Raw genomic sequence first — 20,416 nt, forward strand, 5'->3', positions numbered from 1 at the left:
CTGTTTGTGCTTCCCTAATGCTTCTCTTTTCATTGTCCCCTATTGCCTTGATGTGTATGGGGGTGTATGTGTTTAATTTCTATACCATTGTTTTTTATTTCCCCAATTAAATTGCAAACTTCTGGTAAGTAAGTGTCATATCTCCTACTTGTTCATACTTCGCATGGTTTTTAGCATAAGGGTAGTTAATTAGATGGTAGATAAACAATTGATGGGCATTCTCTGTATGTGTGCTTGTTATTGAAAACACTGTGTTCTCCATTTTGTAAAATCGTCATGTAGGGATTATAGGAACTTTTGAGACTGAGGCTTTTACATCTGCCATGAGTAAATCATAAAGCCTTAGGCAAGGGTGTAAATCATGTGAAGGCCCGACAGTCTGCCTCAGCAATATTGCATGCAGGGTCTGCTACAGTCTGCTGAGGCCCTTCTGCATGCTAACTGAATGTATTATTAACTGTCCATCAACTCTTTCCTTTTCCACATATCTTGTTCTCAGTCTGTCTCATGAGCATTGATGTTTCTGGTCTCTCAGTCACTGGCTGCATATGCAATAACTTACTTCAATCACTATCAGTTTAAATATTCAGCCTAGGCCATCAGTTTGTCACCTCTGCTTATACTACACTTCCCTCAGGACCACCCCACAGATGAGATGAATGTGAAAGGAGTTTAGGTTACTTTGGTTCTCTTCTTTACTTAGTCAAGGGGAAGTTTCCCAAATAACACCTGAGGGTCTGAGTGGCAAGGAATTAGCCTAGGGTATTCTACTAGTGTATAACAAACAATTCTGAAAACATTCCAGAGTTTTCATATCTGTCCAAACTTCCTTAGGACTTTCCCATAATCCAGTGAATCACTTAGGTAATTCCTGCCTAACGGCTGGAGAGCAAATCTCAAGAGGTACCTTTTTGTTTATCTGTACTCACTTCATTCTCAAAATGATTTGAGGTAGCATATAAAGATATGAACAATTTTTCAAGATAAGATAATACAAGGAATTGGGAAGGAAGACAAAAAGATTAAACCAGGAGTAAGTTCAGTGTCCCAAGGAGATATCATAATATCCTATTAGAAAGATGGACCACTAATTTTGCTCTGAGCTCTGGCAGTCATCAGAAGTGGGAGATTGCAAAACTATGTGCATAAATTGCAGTATCCATATTTTAGCAAAAAGAAAAAAGGGAAAACTACTTGGAACAGATAAGAATAGTTATTCTTTAAGTATTGAGGCCTGCAAGAAGTTTCTTCTGTGTTTCCCTAGAGAGGACACTATGAAGTTGTGAAACATTCTTTACTTCTCTGCAATAAATATAGCTTTGTTCTATAGGGATTTTATTTAGCTGTTCCTTAATGTAAGCACGTAGTGAAAGAATTTTGTGTAATTCACTAAAAAAGTACCTCTACAAGTGACTAAAATGCAGTCCCAGGCACACAGCTTTCTGATGATCTTCGATTCCAAGGATAACATTTAGAGTATCTGGACTAGAGGAGTGAGTGGATTGCATAAAGAATATATGTTTGCTTTAAAACAAAATAAAAATACGGTTTCATTTTAGTTTTTGGTTAAAAAATAAAGCTATACATACATATTTAACAAGTCACTAAACCCTACAATGTTTGATGAGAAAAACAAGCAGTAGCATTTGCAACCCTGTTTCTCCTTCTGAGGCAATTTGCTTTCAGCCCTTTTATTATTTTGGTGTTTCTTCAATATCTAAATATCATGCTTACAGTGCATCTTGGCTTTTCATTCTTTGTGTTAGCTATTAACTTTCTTTTATGTTAACAGGGTTTAGTTCTCTTAACCCACTCTTTGTATGCTGTACTGTACTTTCCACAGTATATGTGCACTTTGTCAGTATACAACCCCTTCCCCATTCTCCTGGTGTAATTTAATCTTAGTTTGATTAATCAGTATTTGATGTTTACATTTCTATGACAAGAGCTATTAGACCTGAGACGTGTTACTTTTATTTTCCTCAGTATCTTTGTTTTTCTAGGAGTTAATAACTGCTTTTGTTGTCACCATGTACTTAGTTTTCTTTGTGGCATACTAATATAATGTAAGCCCGCATTTACTGCCGTTTATCCACATCTATCAAGATGTTTATTCCTATCTGTTTTGTCCTCAGGAAGAAAAATTCTATTGAAGTCTCTTTGTTGCTCTTTTATGAACCAGCTGTCCTGTATTCCTAGGACAGTTTTCATCCTAGAATATGTCCATTCATTTCTCTCCTGTATTAGATCCCCTGTGTCTTGTATTCCATGTTTTCCTTGTCTTGGTTTTGTGCCATCATTATGTTGGAATAAATCATTTAGTACTTCTCTAAGAAATGATATGAGGGAGGTAAATTTATTGAAAATGTCTTTTCATCTCATACCTAATTGGTACTCCGGGTATAGAATTATAGGCTGAAAATAATTTCCCTTCAAAATTGTTAAGACATTGCTCTGTTCCCTTTTAGCTTTCATTGTGGTTCAGGAGTCTAGAGCTATTCTGATCCTTGATCCTTTTTACGTGATCTGTCTTTGTCTCTGTCTCCTTCCCTCCCTCATCTCTCATCTACCTCTCTGGAAATACAGTTGGACCTTGAGCAACATGGCTTTAAATCTGTGGGTTCACTTATACATGGATATTTTCCTCTCTCTAGTAAATACTACAGTACTACACCATCAGGGATTGGCTGACTCCCTGAATGTAGAACCACAGAAACAAAGGAACTGCATATACCGAGGGCTGGCTATAAAGAATACATGGATTTTTTATTTTTTTGCTATACTTTGGGGAGATTCTCTCACCTTCATTTAAGAATCCTATATTGAATTTTCATTTTTCTCTCATGTTCCTGATTTCTAAGGATTTTTTTTTGTCTCATGGTTATATGTTTTTAATTTCTCTCTCAAGAATAGTGGTGATAGTTTTGTTCTTTGAAATTTTTCATAATGTATTTTTCTTTATAATTTTTTATCTCTGCTATGTTTCTAACTTCCAATATTCTGTCTTAAGTCTTTGGATGTATGATAGTCTTTATAATCAACATCAGCTAAGCTAGAATTAAGGTTGGTATCCATATAGGAAAGCTTAGAAGCCTCGCCAGGGCACATTACTAAACAGAAAGTCATTCTATCTTTACACTTCTTGTTTTAGGGAGCTACCACCCACCAAGAAGCTGTAAGTCTATCCCATCTCAGAGTTATAGATCTAGAGTCAACTTAGGACTTAGGGCCAGGGGTCTGGGATAGAAGTTGCAGAAGTGGTCAGGCTCTGCAGCCTTGATGGCCGCTCCATGGGGAGATTCCCACCAGCCTGGCTGCATGTATTTCACCATTTTGGAGATTTCGTGCTGCAGGCATGTCACTGGACTGTCAGGTGCTGGAAGTCCGTTGTGGTGTTGACTGACTTAGTAGGGAACTGCTGATGACTTACAGCTAGGTGAATGAAATGTGGTGAATCAACCTTCTACTTTCCTTTTGGTTAAAGCTGAAGGAACTGAAGAATCTGCAGCAGCAGTACTTACAGATTAATCAAGAAATCACTGAGCTACGTCCATTGAAGGCTCAACTTCAGGAGTATCAAGATAAAACAAAAACATTTCAGATAATGCAAGAAGAGCTCAGGCAGGAAAACCTCTCCTGGCAGAATGAGCTGCATCAGCTCAGGTATGGTAATCCCTGCTTTTTAACTTTCTTCTTTTTGTTTTTTAAAAATTATGGAATAATTATAGATTTGTAGGAAGTTGCAATAACAGTACAGAGAGCTTTCACATACCCTTCATCTAGCTTCCTCCAATGGTAACATCTTACATCACTGTGGTACAATTTCAAAACCAGGACATTGACATTGGTAGGATTCAAAGATCTTATGCAGGTTTCACCAGTTTTACATTCACTCAGGTATGTGTATTGTTCTGTGCAACTTTATCATATGTGTAGCCTCATGTAACCATCACTACAACCAGATAACAGCTGCTCCATCATCGCAAATATGTCCTTGTGCTCCTAGTTTATAGTCGCCCTCTTCCCCTCCCCATATCCCTAACTTCTGGCAACTACTAATCTGTTCTCCGTCTCTATAATTTTGCCATTCTAGGAATTTTTTTTAAATAAGCAACATTTTGAAATTAACTTTACTCATGGATAATACCCTTGACATCCATCACCATCATTGTATCAATACTTCATTTTTTTTTTGATGAATAGTATTCATGGTATGAATGTACTGCTTTAACCATTCACCCATTGAAGGACATAAGTGTTGTTTCTAATTTTTAGTTATTGTAAATAAAGCCACTATAAACATTTATGTATAGGTGTTTACGTGGACAGTAAGTTTTAATTTCTCTGGGATAATTAATTGCCCAGGAGTACAAATGCTAGGTTGTATTGTAAGTTTATGTTTAGTTTTTTTAAGGAATTGCAAAACTATATTCCAGAATGACTATATCATTTTTCATTCCTACCAGCAGTATACGAGTGATCCAGTTTCAATATCAAATGCTGCATCCTCATCAGCATTCAATATTGTTAATATATTTTAGATTTTAATAGGTATGCTGTGCTGTTCCATTGTGGTTTTAATTTGCATAATGGCTACTAATAGTGAACATTTTTATGTGCTTATTTGACATCCATATATCCTTTTTGACAAAGTATTTGTTCATTTGTTTTGTCCATTTTCTAATTGGGTTGTTAATTTTTACTGTTGAGTTTTGAGAGTTCTTTATATATTCCAGATACAGGCTCTTTGTAAGATATGTGGCTTGCAAATACTTTCTCCCAGTCTGCAGTTTATTTTTTTTCCTCCTTCCATTGAGAAGTTTTTTTTAAATTTTGATGAAACCAGTCTATTGATTATTTTTCTCTTTTCTCCTGATACTGCCAGAAAGAAGTGGAAGTTTGGGATCCCCACTTGTGCTCCACTGACACTGCAGTTAGTGGGGAGCAGTGCCGCATGACTGTTAGATGAGAGTAGAAGCCTAAGCTCCACACATGGCCTCCATTGATACCACTGAGGGGTGTGGAGAGGGGCACCTGATTATCACTGAGCAGTGGTGAAAGTCCAGGCTCCCCACTGAGTCTCCACTGACACTACAAGAGGGCGGTTGAGGAGAGGCACCTTTTTTACCACTGGCTAGTGCCCAAAGTCCAAACTTCCCTCCTGACCTCTTCTGTTACCACCTCTGCAGGGACAGAAAGGAACGTTTTCCTTTGGTATGGGTGGGGGTGGATGTGCAGGCTCCACGTGTTGTCTCCATTGACCGCACAATGAGGGTGAAAGTGGGGCTAGTCAGAGAGAGGCACCTCTTCACTACTGGGTGGTGGTGGCAGTCTAGGGTATAGCCGTGGCCCCTTCTGCCACCACCCAGCAGGGAGGGTGAGGTGCACCTAGTTACCTCCAGGCAAGGATGAAACTAGTCTGCCTGCTAGGATTTTGTTAGTGGGGGTGGGGAAGTACTGTAGTTTTTCCATGGTGGTCTCCTGGAGTAGGGTGGTTATTGTCATTAATGTTTCTGTCTCTAGTCTGCCCCTTTCTGGTCCTTGGGCAAAAGGGAGCAAACTTTTCTTAGCACTCTTTGGTGCTCTAGGTTGTTGGATCCTCCTTTATCCAGTTTGGGATATATAGAATCCAAAAAGAAAAACCAGTGAATTCACCTCCATGTGATTCCTCAAGTCCCAGGGTCCCCTGCTTCTCCACCTTCTTCTCCATCTTCCTAAGTTATCTTATGTTCATTTTTACATATAATTCCCAGGGTTTTTATCTATATTTAGTGGGAATAATAAGGAGAAATACATCTACTCCATCTTGTGTGGATCCAGAAATCCAAGCCCTTTTCTTTTAAAGATGAATAACAGTGCTATATGGTTCTATTAGAGCAGAAAAAAATTATGATAGGAACAGTAATTCTGGTTGGTTTTTAAATTTAATGTTTCAAACAAACTTGATCCAAAGAGAAAAAGGTAAAGAATAAGTGCTTAACAATATATAAAAACAGGTCCTACTGTTGCAGCCTCACTCTTGGGGACTTTATTACTTTAGCTTAAGATGATGTATGTCACCTATTTAATAAAGTCAAACCCAAAGCTTTCAAAGTTTGGTACTAAAGAGGGAATCCCCGTGTTAGAAAATTCTGCTGCTGCTGAAGCAGCACCTGCTTTGTCTCATCTGCTGCTGCAGGACAAGCATAGGCAAGTGAATAAAGAGAGTAAGAGGTGGAGGCTAGATTCCTACCCAGCCTATAAAGGGGCTTCCGTGATGACAGATAACAGTATAGCAAGACTAGTATTGTGATGTCCCTCAGAGAGCCCTTAATGTGCACACGCAAGCAGTTTGTTCCTTCAGAGATCCTAGATGCCATGCACTTTACTAATATGATATTTCAAAATAAACCTTAAGCAAAGTTTATAGAGCAAAACTTTTTAGAATTTTGTCATTTAAATTTTATGGAGTGAAATTACATTCAAAAGATTTCCATACTCCACATCTTTATGGACTTTCTTATAAGCGAAAATATATCAAAGTTATTCCATGGAGTTGGCAGCTTTCCAAGATAATACAAGAACACATTTTTTTTTAATCAAAGGATGACTACCGAGAAGGTAAAAAACTGAATTTTTGCTCTCTAGGAATTTAAATTTCTCCTCTTTCTTCTTTCTGGAATTGAACCTCCAGAAGAAAAATAAATTGCTTCATTTCAACCTGATCTTCCCCACCCTTCCTGCCCAGGGAATAGCTGCCCCTGCTATTTTTCAAATTCTTTTTAGAATCTCAATTCATCATCCAGAAATCAGGCTCTTGGTATGTCTTCCTCTAGGTGCACATTAATCCTGACTGTTGAATTTTAGGTCCTCCAAAGGTGATTGGGAGCACACGGAAGTATTACCTTGATGTCTCCCGTATTACCTCCAGTCTCCCGGAACCTCAGAAGTACTAAGTGTCTGGTTGCTAGTGTAAACCAACGATGAGCTGCAAAGCTCTAAAGGCTTATTTTCTGTAGCCACTTGTTCCTCTTTTTTTTAACTTTTTTTTTTATTGAGTTATAGTCATTTTACAATGTTGTGTCAAATTCCAGTGTAGAGCACAATTTTTCAATTATACCTGAACATACACTTATTCCTCTTTAAATTTCCTCAAAGGACATTCTGAAAGGATACTTTCCTTATGAAGTTGGCACTTAAGGAAGAGAAAAAGAGGGAGAAAAAATGATTTCCGGTCTGTTGATTTTTTTTCCCCTGATTTTCTCTTTTCCATCTTTTTCTTAGCCTTTCTCTCTTTACCATATTTTTACTTTGTACATTTTCACTTTCCACATTTGAGCAGTTTTGAAGAAAAGAAAAATTATGTATCAAGTGAATGTGAGTAAATTACAAGACAGAAAGGAAGACATTTTCACTTTTAGAAGGAAATGAGGACACAGATTTGATGCACTGGCTTTAGAGCCAGTTTCTTTAGCTGAATATCTTTAAGACTCCCTGTCTTTTGCCCTTGAAATACTTGGGAGAAATGAGCCTTCCAGATACTAAAAAGCTGGAGCATTTTGTTCAGGCTTCTGTGGCCCTGAGGTTGGCTCATCAGAAGAACCTTTCTCTTCCTCTTGTAGCTACTGGCTTGCTTATTCTGCTCTCTCTTCTGTGCTCTCTTACGTCAGGGATAACTGAGGTATAGCCTTTTTATGGCTGAGTTCTATTAAGTCAGCAGTTTGTTCCTTAGCCCCAGTTCTCCACTGAGGGTCTCTCCACGCCTTAACCACGTGTCCATCTTTCCCCAAAAAATGGCAGCTTGGAGCTTTTTATGGAAGATTGTTATTTTTTGTGTGTGCCTTCTTACTCTTACACTCCTTCCTTATTCTCTCTCATTTTTCACAAATATCAAAGAAAGTGTATTAGAAAATTTCTGCGTCTTTTCCACATAGTGACCTTGTAATAAAAATTTGTTTTAGTTTCTAAGTTTTAGCTCTACCTTTTTGAAAATATTTTGACTGTAATCCAAATCCCCTCTTAGCAAAGCAGGATTATTTCATAATGGGTTTATGTCATTCAGAAAAGAAGGGACCTTTTTACCTTATAGAGAAAAAGACAAAAAGTCAGATGCAATTCAAACAAAGCCTTGTATTATAGGGAAAAATGTGATTACAGTCCTAATGGCTTTTTTTCAAGCATAGCATAGAGAGAAGTAGAATTAAAGACTATGACAGAGAGTCAGTTTTTGCTAGTGCTGTAGAAAGTTAACTGGGTCAAATAGAAGCCTCCCTCTTGGCCAAATTCAGGGAATAAATAAACAGCAGCAGCAGCTAATATTTATTGAGTAATTATGACATGCCAGGCTCTGTGTTTGATGCATGATGTATAGTATCTGATTTAATCCTCAAAATAATCCCAAGGAATAGATCATTTATTCCCCTTTTACCAATGAGGCGCAGAGAGATTAAGTAACTTTTCTCAGGGTCTCATGCCTAGTGTATGACAGAGCCAGCGTTTGAACCTACGTCCTTCATCCTCTACAATTGGATTCTCATAGCTGTGATGTTATACTGAATCATGGCACTGCTTTTCTGAAGGATTACAGTGGTTTCCCGTTGCTTAAGGAGTAAGCTTTATTAGCATGGTGCTCAGTGCCCCATAGAGTCTGACCCTTTCCCTCTCTATCCTCATTCCCTGCCCTATCCACTCTACACACTATTTACTACAACAGTTCCAAAAACTCACTACATGTACTCATTCCTGTGCCTTTTGTTCTGTTTGCTCCCTGAACCTGGAATGCTTTTCCCATTGTGGAAACCTGACTCATTGTTCAGGGTTCAGACCAAATGCCTGCTTTCTTGTGGCATCTTCCTTAGTCCTACCAGTTACAATTCCCTTTTAAGTTCTATTCCATTATCTTATTGCACAGTTCTGTTTATAATACAGATTTCCCTCTGGTTATGTATTTTCTTTACTACCTCTCTACAGCCTATAATACTGTTTGAAATATGCAGTTATTCATCCTTGTCTCACAAGTGTATTTTTGCCTGTGATTATTTCATGTGTTTTCTAGGATGGAGAAGAATTCCTGGAAAATTCACGAGAGGAGAATGAAGGAGCAGTACCTGATGGCTATCTCAGATAAAGATCAGCAGCTCAGTCATCTGCAGAATCTTTTGAGGGAACTGAGACCTTCCTCCCAGACTGAGACCGTCAAAGTGCAGTACCAAAGACAGGTGAGTAATTTCAATACTGACTGCTAGTGAGAAGTAACCACTACCCAGGAAACATCAGCTTCCTGCAAGCCAAGTGCTCATCTAGCACTGTTAGGTAAACCCTCTTATGACTTCCTATGAGGTGGGCAGTGTTTCTGGAGGGAAGGATTTAAGCATGAACAATGTTAGGAGAGAATTTTATCAGTGTTTGTATCCTGACAGGCACCCCCAGAGACATCAGCTTCCCTAGATGGATCACAAAACCTAGTTTATGAGACAGAACATCTTAGGACTCAGCTCAATGACAGCTTAAAGGAAATTCACCAAAAGGAGTTAAGAATTCAGCAACTGAACAGCAAGGTAGGTGTTTCCTGCTAGCCTGGAATTCAATTTCTTATTTCCATGACTAGAATTAAGAAGGTAAGTAGAAGCTGGTTAAAGCTAGGCTCTAGCTATATTAGGGGCCAGAAATTTTACCTTTCTCAGAGCCTGTGTTGCTCACCCCATAGCATTGGACACAGAGCCATTTCCTTTTCCTTGCCCTTGGAGAGTCCTTGGGGATGATTTGTAGAAATACATTCAGTAAGCATGAAAAAGCCAGCTCCTTTAGGAAACCTTCCTCCCCAGCATCCTCCCTGCCTCCCCATCTGTACCACTTGTTAGTAATACTGAGGTAACGCCCCACAAATCCTCCAGCAAGCTCCTCTGTATTTCCCACCAGTAAGCAACAGAGAACAGGGGTAGAGGTGAGAGGTCTGCTCTTCATTCCACTCTTTGTAGGCTTCCTCATTGTGTGTCTAATGTTCTGGAACTAAAGAAGCCAGTTTTCTTTTTTCCCAAATCCCAGCCTTGCCACTCCAGACACTCTAGGGAAGCATGCGGGAGGAGATGGACCTCTTTCTATAGGGAAGAGCTGCTTTACCATCTGGTCCCCAGAGCAAAGGCCAAGGCAAGATAAAAGGAAATTATTCTTGGTGCCTTCTCACATCTCTGTCTTCTCTCCTCCTCCTCCGTTCTCTGGCTTCTCCTTTGCCTGCTTCCCCTCCCCCACCCCCTTATGGATTGTTGTACTCCTGTTGCTCTCTCACTGGTCAGGGTATTCTCTAGTATTCTTGGCACCTCCCCTAGTTCTACCTTCTTCAGAGGAACCCAGCTAAGTAGTTTATGTTGACACTGGAAGGAATTTCAGTCATCATCTAGACTCTGGAATCCAAAGATTGGTTTTGAGGAGAGCTGTTAGTGTCCAAAAGTTATGTGCAAATGGTGTGTGTGTGTGTGTGTGTGTGTATATATATATATAAGCTTCTCATCACAAGAATTCCAGAGTTCACCAAAGGATCTGTGATCCAAAAATGGTAAAGATCAGTAAGCTGTATCACAGATGAGGAAAATAAGGTCCAAAGGTATTAAGTATTTTGTCTAAGGTGTTAGGAGGAGGTCAGTCTGAGATAAATATAATGTATATGAAAAAGCACAGTGCTTGGTTTATGTAGAAGGTACTTATTAAATATTTTTAAATTTAACTAATTGACACTGAAGTATGGAAGACTGATTACACTATTAACTTTGGCAAAGAAATTTGCATTTTTAAGGTAGGTTTGTTGATCAAAATAAATTGGTTAATTTACAGGCCCTTTGTTGGAGAAGTTGTCTGGGAGTTTTCGAGGTGTGAAGGCGGGGGCTCCAGAGCAGATTCTAGCCAATTCCACTTCCAGCCTAGTCTGTTGTTAGCAGAAAGTTCTGCCTTTCATTGCTCTGTAGCACCTCCTCTTTCTATAAACTAGACCCATCTCAACCTTGTTATATTTGCTCTCCTGAACATTAGACTGTGAATCACTCTGGGCATTTTTCTCAGTACTTTAAACTTCAACCCAGTGCTGTTAGTAGATGATGAAGTCATTTAGTGGACAGCAACTGAAGAAACTTTAATGTAAATGTGTTACTGAAGTAAAACACAGAAAAGCATACAGATCATAAATACAGCATGGCACATCTTCGTGAAGTGACAACACCTATATAAGAAGCACCCAGATCAAGAATCAGAACACACCAGAACCCCAGAAGTCTCTAGTGTCCTCTTCTATTCTCTGCCACCTTAGAAGCTACATATCAATAGATCATGCCTTCTCTTTTGTGTTGCTTCATTTATTTTGTGAGATTCATCCATGTTGTTGTGTGTAGTGTGATTTTTCTGTTCTCATGCTGTATGGTGTTACATTGTAGGTGTATAATAATTTCTCTATTCTGCTCTTAAAGGGCTTTTGGGGTTTTCTGGTTTTGAGCTGTTACAAGTAGTGCAAATAGTGTTTTTTTACAAAACAAAATAAAAGAGATTGGAAATATGTACTATGTTATATATAATATAGAGTATACTTTGTTTTGAGAAAACTTTTAGCTTCAATTACATATATTTATGTTCTGGGTCCTGGATCATTACTCAAGTTATGTTTTCTTTAACTGCTTTATTGAGATATACTTCACATACCACTTAATCAAAGTATGAGGAATACCGCTGTCGGTCACTGTCATTCTGGGTGAGAAAGAGTTCTTCCTTTAGGAATCAACTGTAGGGGGCATCTCTGTCCCTGGGGTCGGTCGTTCTCTTACTCACTCGTTCATTAAACAGATAACTGTCATCTGCCTTCTGTGAGCCTGGCCGTACACTAGGTATTGAGGTATTGAGTGACCCTTCATGGAGCTAATAGTTTGGTGAGGTTAGAGCCTCATTCTAAATGGGTCCCAGCTAACTAGGAGAATTGTTTCTTGAGCCCTAGCATGGGATTTAGGAGATGGGCTGTCAGCATAGAATGTCTCCTCTCCAAGCTGCTACCTGAATTCTTTCTATGTATACTCAGACTTTATATATATTTCTACCAGCATGGTTGGATATATATATGTAATGCAAACTTAAATCATGAAACTTAAAAATATGAGAGGAAAGGTTACTGTTATAATGTAGTCTAGGTTATTTGCTCCTATTCTGTTTTTATAAGTGTAGATATGATGAAATACAGTAGCTTATGAGTTAGAGCAAAGGTCAGCAGACTTTTTCTTAAAGATTCAGACAGTAAATATTTTGGTTTTGTAGGCTTTGCCATTTTTGTTACAACTACTCAGCTCTGCAGTCATAGTGCAGAAGCAACCACAGACGAGACATAAACAAATGGGGTAGTTATGTTCCAATAAAGCCTTATTTACAAAAAAAAGGAAGTGGGGGCAGGAGGCCCTGGGTCGTAATTTGCCAGCCCCTAAACTGCAGGGATCTGTGTCTATCCTACACAAAACCATGCGGACATTATAAAAGGTGGTTTACATAAGGGTAGCTTAAAAGCAATTAGACATCTCCAGTTAAAGTTTTTGCTTCCAACGAGTTTTACTGGTCTGTACCCCATCCTCTAGATCTTCCAAGGAAGAAAGTGTTGGATTTTTTCAATACTGAGGGATTGGGGGTTTTGTTTTGTTGGTTTTTTGTTTGTTTTGTTCTGTTCTGTTTTGGTATGGTTTGGGCTGTTCACTGTGGCAAGGAAAGTGAACTGTCTCCTGTGTTAGGAGAGGATTGTATTACTCCTTGTCTCAGAATCCAGTAGTTGTCATTGTACCCAGCTACCTCTGTCTTCCAATTAGTATTGCTTCTTAAATATTTATATCCTCTCCTTTACTGCTCCCCCCCAACCCAAAAAATCCCATAGCCTGCTTAAGTTCCCTTCCTGAACTCAGATGCGACACCATCTCTAGACTTGGAATGAGAAACCATACTTGAGTCCTGATCTGCCATCTTCTAGCCACATGACATTGGACAAGTCACTGCTCATCTGTTTTCCTTTGTCATTTGTAAACGGGGACAGAAGTCCTTCTTCTATCTCTCTCAAATAAGATGATACTTTCAAAAGTGCCTTGTAAACTGAAAATTGCTCTTCAGAGATAGTTATTTGTTATATTTTTCATTCTGGCTATGCAAATTTTTTCTTACACCACATGAATTTTTTTCTAATTTTCTGTCTGTATCAAATGTCCTTCTCAGTCAGAGTATCTCTAGAAAACTGTTTAGCCTTTCTTCTCCAAACATCGATTCAACCTTTTTATACAAACATTAACCCAGAATACTTACAAAAAAGAATATTCAAGAAAAGATTGAACATGCAGCCAGGTACACCAGTTTTCTTTTATATAATGTACATAGACCTACAGAAGTACTTCAGAGAAACATCTCTATATTGTTAACTGGGTATAGCTAGAATCCGGACATTAATCATAACTAAAATTTAAAATCTGACAGCCTTCAAGTGAGGAATTAGAATTATAGTTCCAGGGGAACTGAATTCAAATCTTTGGGTAGAAGCTACGATTGGTAAATTTTTCATTCGATATAAAAAATAATTCTCTGTTTTTGACATGGTGAGAAATGGCTTGGGCTGCTTTGTCAGGCTCTGAGTGCCCCTGATGCTGGACATGTTCAAGGGAAGACTGAACAACTGCCTGTTACTCATACAGTAGGGGAGACCTCCCACTTTGAGTAACTGAAATGTTTCCACCTAGGAGAGTCGATGCTCCCAGTATAGTTTCTTACACACAGGAGTATAGTAGGATTCATTCTGTTTCTCCCTCTTACCACATATTATAATTTCTACTTTCTTTGTGACTTGTAACTTTCTACAGCGTTGAAGAATCTGCCCAGTAATATTATTGCATGAATCTTTAGGTGATAGCTCTGTCTCCTGCCATATTGATCTCTGAGGATTATAGTCATTTATTAGTAATCTCAATTTAGACCTAAACTATTGCCATTTCTCCTCTTACTGACCTGGGTTAGCCTAGCCTATTGGATTGCTTGAGAGTTTCTGCCTCCTGGTTTTTCAGTTAATGTACTAGGCACCATAAAGTTTCCTTCCCTTTCCCAGAATTGTTTTCCTTTCTCAGTTGAAAAATTCTGAGTTTTCTCACTTTGGAGGAACACACAGTACTATTGTTACTATTATTGAAATAAAAATCTTGTAGTAAAAAAAATTAGATCCTTAAAACTCAGGAAGTTTGCCTGAGCACTGCCCGTAGTGAGACAGTCCCGCGGGCTGGTGCTTATCCTGTCTCCCATTTCAGTTCTCTCAGTTACTGGAAGAGAAAAATACCCTTTCCATTCAGCTCTGTGACACCAGTCAGAGTCTCCGTGAGAACCAGCAGCATTACAGCGACCTTTTCAATCACTGTACAGTCCTGGAGAAGCAGGTGCAAGAGCTGCAGGCGGTGAGTGAGAAGGTAAAAGTCTGGGAAGAGTGTCAGGAATCTGAGTGCAGGTGATAAAGCAGAAGGAACAGTGTGGAAGAGGTTGCTGTCTTCAGGCTGAGGATTAACTAGGTGTGATGGAGAAAGAGAGAGAAGAGGAGAGTGGGAATAAGGTCCAGGAAAGACTAAGGAATGGAGAGAATAGAAGGAAAAAGATCCGTGAGGTGGTGAGAAAGAAATCAAAAGGTAGTGGGAAACTGTGATGCCTAGGGCTCTTGGAACACTGAAAACTAAGAAAGTTTGGACTTTGCTACAAGAAGTAGGAAAGCTGTACAAAGATTTGGAGCTGAGAAACAAAGTAGGCAGAGCTGTTGGCAGTAGTGGAGAGGGGTGGATCTTTGACATTGGAGGAGACTGAGAATTAGCATGGAGGTGAACAGGACATGGAAGGAGGAGGACGGGCTGTGGAGGGGTTGTGGAATAAGGGAAGGATCAGAGTAGCTTCTGGTAAGTACGTGAGCCTTCACTAGAAGAAAGCAGATTTCAGTGGTAAGATTCGAGAATGAGAACCTGGAAGAAAATGTAATAAAGAGTTTTATGAGGGAGATGAGTCTGTCACAGCAGAAGATTCTCACTTCTAAACCTGTCCTTGGAAAGAGTGATAACGGAGGTATTCCTCTCCAAGATTTCTCAATCTCTCTGACACCTCAGCGAGGTCTCATTTTGCCTAAGTACAGTTTCCTAAGGGCTTTCCTCACTGAATTACTAACCTTTCTCTTCTTCTAGGGGCCACTGAATATAGACGTTGCTCCAGGAGCTCCCCAGGAGAAGAATGGTGCTCACAGGAAGGGTGATCCTGAAGAACTGAGGGAGCCACAGCTAAGGTGGGGGAGCAGCTCTCAACCCCAGAAAGTGTGCTGTGTGCACAGAAACTGGGTGGTCATGGAGTTTGAATGGACATCCATTGTATGGATTTAATATGTCTTCTTATCTTACTGGCTTCACAGAATTGACATGAAGATTAAATAGGAACAATTATGGTAATAAATTTTCCGTGAAAAGTTTGTAAAGCAGAAACAGCGACACCAAGACACACACACCTTACTAATATTATGATACCGGAATGAAAGATATTCAGTCAATCCCCAAAACCTCTTAAGGCATTTTCTGCAGCTTTGTTTAATCTCTTGACAGCTATGCTATTAAAATATTTTGTACAAGCTTCTATAAATTTTCATGCTTGATAACCTTGCAAAGACGTCGAATCCCTTGTATCAGCAACTGTGTTCTGCACCTAGTGATGCTGTCATTCTGCTTTTATCCTGAAGCTTTTCTGAAGCCCAGCAGCAGCTGTGCAACACTAAACAGGAGGTGAATGAATTGAGGAAGCTGCTGGAGGAAGAACGAGACCAAAGAGTGGCTGCTGAGGCTGCACTCTCCGTGGCTGAGGAGCAGATCAGGAGGTGAGGGGCTGAGGGACACGGCCTCTATTTGCTTTGGACCCTTTCTGATCATACTGGTGTGCATTTTAGTGGCCAGACTTTGGAATAACTAGGTGATAATTCTCATCCTGAGACGGTCCTGCAGTGGGCGTAGGTCCAGACAAGCCATGTTAATCCGAGTTTAACCCCTCCACAGTCCCCTCTTTGGCCCTGATGCAGAGCGGAAGTTAAGGCAGCTAATCGAGTGCTGCCTACCCAGGCCCAGCACTTGTCGGGTTAGTGCTTCACATGTGCTCTGTAGTGCTGGTGGAACTCAGTGGCCTTGCTGTTTAAAAGCAGCTCGCTAATGCTTAAAACATCTCATCCTTCCTCAGCCTAGCCTACAGAAGTTTACAGACTGACCCTCATGGTACCAGACCATGCCGTTCCGTATCAAGGCTGCCCCTGAGAAGCTTATCAGATGGAAGGACAGACACAGAAGGGGTCCTGTGCAGACAGCCTGGTTCTCAAGAGGAAAGCAAGCAGGATGGAGCTAGGCTGTGCATATTCAGTTTCTCTTTCCTGGCTCACAAATCAGATTAAAGTATTCCTTCTCTCCTAGAGAAAAGTGTGTGTCCTGTAAAGAAAGTCAAGGAGTATTAGGCTAATGGATATTCCTCATATGGAGGAAACATCAGGAGTAAAGAGTTCCGTCCTCCCCACCACAATTAAATAGTGCACCCCTCTAGACAAAGGCTTGATCAGATGTGTGCTGTTACTTGCAGCCCCCTGATACATTTCTTGTTTTTTGTGAGAGATTGTTGTGCGGATAAAGGCAGCTTCTTCATTAAATGGAGAAGTTCCAGTATTAAGTAAATAAGCAAATAAGCAAAAAATGAAGCAGAAAACAGCAGAGGCTGCCAGTTCAGTTTAACTGTAAGAAATCTTTCTTGGATGCTTCTGCCTATCAATCTTTAATAAATGAAAAAAAATTAATGTGCTTCTCTGAGTCAGATGCGGTGTAGCAGAAAAAAGGGACACACCTGGGTTTTGAATTCTGGCTCTACATCTTACTGGCTGTGCCACCGTGAACAAGCCTTACTTTGACGATAGTAACACCAACCTCAAAGCTGAGGATTAAATGTACATAAAGCACCTGGTCCAACATCTGACCCATAGTAGGCAGTCGGTTCCTGGTCGTTATTACCACCTCTACTGCTGCTGAAAGAAACCTATCTGCCCGCACACTCCTTTCATGGGGCGGGGCTGTGAGAGCAGCCTTTACTGCAGGTCCCTTATGCGGTATCGCACGGCAGCACAGCCAGGGTAGGGTGACTTCAACTGATCAGCCTCTCGTGCCGTGAACCATGCCTCTTTTTTTTCTCAACACAGGTTGGAGCACAGTGAGTGGGACTCTGCCCGGTCTCCCATCATAGGCTCCTGTGGCACTCAGGAGCAGGCGCTGTTAATAGATCTTACAAGCAACAGTTGTCGAAGGGTAAGAAGGGAGGAGAATAAAGAGAGGGTATTGTGCTGTCCGACAGGGCCGGCTGCTTTGAGGGCAAGGGGTCAAGGAGAAGGAGTGTGGGCCTGAGACTGGAAGGATATGGAAGGTTGGAGGAAACCAGTGGACTTTGCCAAGTTGTTGGCCTTGAGGAGACTTTCTGCAGTGGTTGGGGAGGGGATGGGGACATATCCCTATAGGGTGAAACTCTCTGACTTTCAACGTTTCCTTTCAGACCCGGAGTGGTGCTGGATGGAAGCGGGTCCTGCGTTCACTCTGTCATTCCCGGACCCGGGTGCCTCTGCTGGCAGCCATCTACTTTGTGATGGTTCATGTCCTACTCATTCTGTGTTTCACAGGCCATCTATAAATTTAGTCCTCACCTTTGGACCTCTCCCCTCAGAACTTGGAACGCCCTCACCTCTAACATCAAAACCATCAATTCCAGTGGAGCAGTCTTCCCACTACAGGTCCTCTCTCCAACTCTCCACAGAAAGTGCCTGTAAAAACAGCGGTGGATATGAGCACAGGTTAGAGCTGCAGGGACCAGTGAGTCTGCTTTCTACTGCCCAGGGCCTGACACTCCTGCATCATCTGAGGAGCCCCCACAGTTGGTTGTTGAGCCCAGTATTTGTTCAGATCTTGCAGGGCCCTGATCTTTTATGGTCCTATGAAAGGTGCTGAGGAATGTCTTTCAGCCAGGAGGATGGTTCCACTAAACCTAGTAATCAGAAGTCCACTATCATTTTGATTGATGCTTTCTTTGCTTCATGTACCTTATATTTTCTCCTGCTTCAGAGGGAAGGTGGACCTGCTATAAACAATGTTCTGGGCAACATTATCTCATAGGATATTTGACTACGTCTCTCAGAGTGGAAGAACCCCCCAGGGGTTTTAGCTGTTGGATCACAGTGGAGGACAGCATCTCCTTCCCCAGCTGTTCAGACATAATTGGTGAGAGTCATGGTCCTGGACTGTAAGGAGAGGATCCCATTGCTTATCCCTTGATCACATGTTACTGAGGTATTATCATGGCCTGTGCCTTTCGTTTTGCTGAAAGGCAGGAAGAACTTGACTGTGGACAGTGGGATTCAATTCTTACCATTCCTATTTTATCTGGATAAGCCTCGAATGTGGGCCCTAAGACGATACATTAGGAACCAATCCCAGGGGAGGCACTGGCTTCCAGCTGGAGAGGTCTAGTGGGTCTGACACCCACTCCTAGCCTCTTGAAGTACGAAGCTACTTTGCTGTTGGTGACAGTTGTTATTCCAGTTTCTCGGCATGTAGTCATGTGCCCTCTGTGATAGCAGAGAGCTGAGGAGAATGGAGACTCTAGAGAAGACAAAATATTTAAATCCAAGCCTGAGAATGGCAGCCAGGTTTGAATTCCCTTTGTGCCTGTTCCTCCCTCCCCACCCCTCCCCCCTTTCCCGTTGGTTATTTTCTCATTTTGCACATGGTGTGTTCCCTGCCTTTTCTCACCACCCAAAGAAGAGAGAAAACTGGTGGACTGACTGATCTGCTCTAATCCTTTGTTCTGTGGTGACCAAATCTTGGTCACAGCAACCCAGGAACTTTCCTGAACAACTGTAAAATAATAAAATTATTTTCAGAATGAAAAACTGTGGTGGCGTGTGAGTGTGTGTACCCACCAGTGTGTCCATATGCGTGTTTGCACGCTCGGGGGAGGATGGTGCCTAGAGGAAGTAGGGATGGGGTAGCCAGGAATCGCCCAAGGGTAGGAGCTCTGCATGTGCAGGCTTCCTTCTCACTGGCCAGCATTGGGCTGCTTGTGTCCTCTCTCCTTAGCTGCTAGACCCCAGGGTGATAAAGTGGAGGGAGAAAATTCCATCCTAATACTGAACCCAGCAAGCTGGGCTTTTTTTTTTTAATTATAGTACAGTTACAATGTGTCAATTTCTGGTGTACAGCACAGTGTTCCAGTCATGCATATATATACATGTATTCATTTTCATTAAAGGTTATTGCAAGATATTGAATATAGTTCCCTGGGCTATACAGAAGAAACTTTTTTAAAATCTATTTTTATATATGGTGGCTAACATTTGCAAATCTCAAACCCCCAAATTTATCCCTTCTCACCCTCCTTTGGTAACCATAAGATTGTTTACTATGTCTGTTTCTGTTTTGTAGATGAGTTCATAGTGTCCTTGTCTTTCTTCTTTTTAAGATTTCACATATGAGTGATATCATATGGTATTTTTCTTTTTCTGGCTTATTTCACTTAGAATGATGATCTCTGGGTCCATCCATGTTGCTGCAAATGGCATTGTTTTATTCTTTTTATGGCTGAGTAGTATTCTGTTATATAAATATACCACAGCTTCTTTATTCAGTCATCTGTCAATGGACATTTAGGTTGTATCCATGTCTTGGCTATTGTATATAGTGCTACTCTGAAAATTGGGGTGCATGTTGAGCTGGACCTTAAGGCAGGAGGTTCATGCAGGTTTTTGCCTGGGCCTGGGAGAACTCTTAACTGTTACATATTGAAAATATTGGGCCCCTAGGAACCCTCTGGGTGGGAGTAGGGGAAGGGAACTCCAATAGGGTATAGCAGGATGGGTATTATTATGTGTTTGTATCAAGTCACTGCTTAAGAAAAGCTAACTCACTTTCTCAAGTTTCAATAAGTGGATTGGACTAAGTCTATCTTGCATTAAAGCCCATGCTTGCTATGTCTCACTGCCTCTCATCAGGAATGAACTTGGAACATTGCTAAGGAGAGATGGGCTTTCTTGTCATCTTGGATTAAATTCTGTGATTTCTCTAAAGAACTGTGCCTGGATGATGTGTCACAATATCTGGTCTGATCATTTCTCCTTTTGACACTGGAACAGAATTCAAAATGGTCTAAAAGATATTTTCTTCTTCCACAAAAATTACTCTTCCTTAAAGTAATTTTGGTGCTGCCATAATAAATAGGTTATGAAGTAGGAGAAATAATCAATCTCTCCACTAGGCATAGAATCCTTAGATTTGGAAGTAACTAAAGTCTTAGATTCCTAATGCAGGATTCCCCTCCTCTGTATCTTGGACAAATTTCATCCAGTTTTGCTTGAATCCATTGGGAA

At 40.6% G+C, this 20,416-nt stretch overlaps 1 protein-coding gene across 4 annotated transcripts in view; it reads left to right on the forward strand.

Moving 5' to 3' along the window:
* Positions 1–18,937, forward strand: part of GOLGB1 (golgin B1) — a 72,517-nt gene extending 53,580 nt beyond the window's left edge. For 2 of the 4 annotated variants that reach the window (XM_015251715.3, XM_015251720.3), the window contains 8 exons: positions 3,485–3,663; positions 9,035–9,197; positions 9,399–9,536; positions 14,271–14,426; positions 15,180–15,277; positions 15,722–15,856; positions 17,207–17,312; positions 17,554–18,937. In XM_015251715.3, coding sequence (XP_015107201.1) covers positions 3,485–3,663; positions 9,035–9,197; positions 9,399–9,536; positions 14,271–14,426; positions 15,180–15,277; positions 15,722–15,856; positions 17,207–17,312; positions 17,554–17,688 — 1,110 coding nt within the window. In that variant the 3' untranslated portion in view covers positions 17,689–18,937. The remainder of the gene's footprint in view (positions 1–3,484; positions 3,664–9,034; positions 9,198–9,398; positions 9,537–14,270; positions 14,427–15,179; positions 15,278–15,721; positions 15,857–17,206; positions 17,313–17,553) is intronic. The other 2 variants (XM_015251716.3, XM_015251721.3) reach the window with 1 other exon arrangement.
* The last annotated feature ends 1,479 nt before the right edge of the window (positions 18,938–20,416 follow it).

Source organism: Vicugna pacos, chromosome 1, assembly GCF_048564905.1.
Source record: "Vicugna pacos chromosome 1, VicPac4, whole genome shotgun sequence".
Lineage (NCBI taxonomy): Eukaryota > Metazoa > Chordata > Mammalia > Artiodactyla > Camelidae > Vicugna > Vicugna pacos.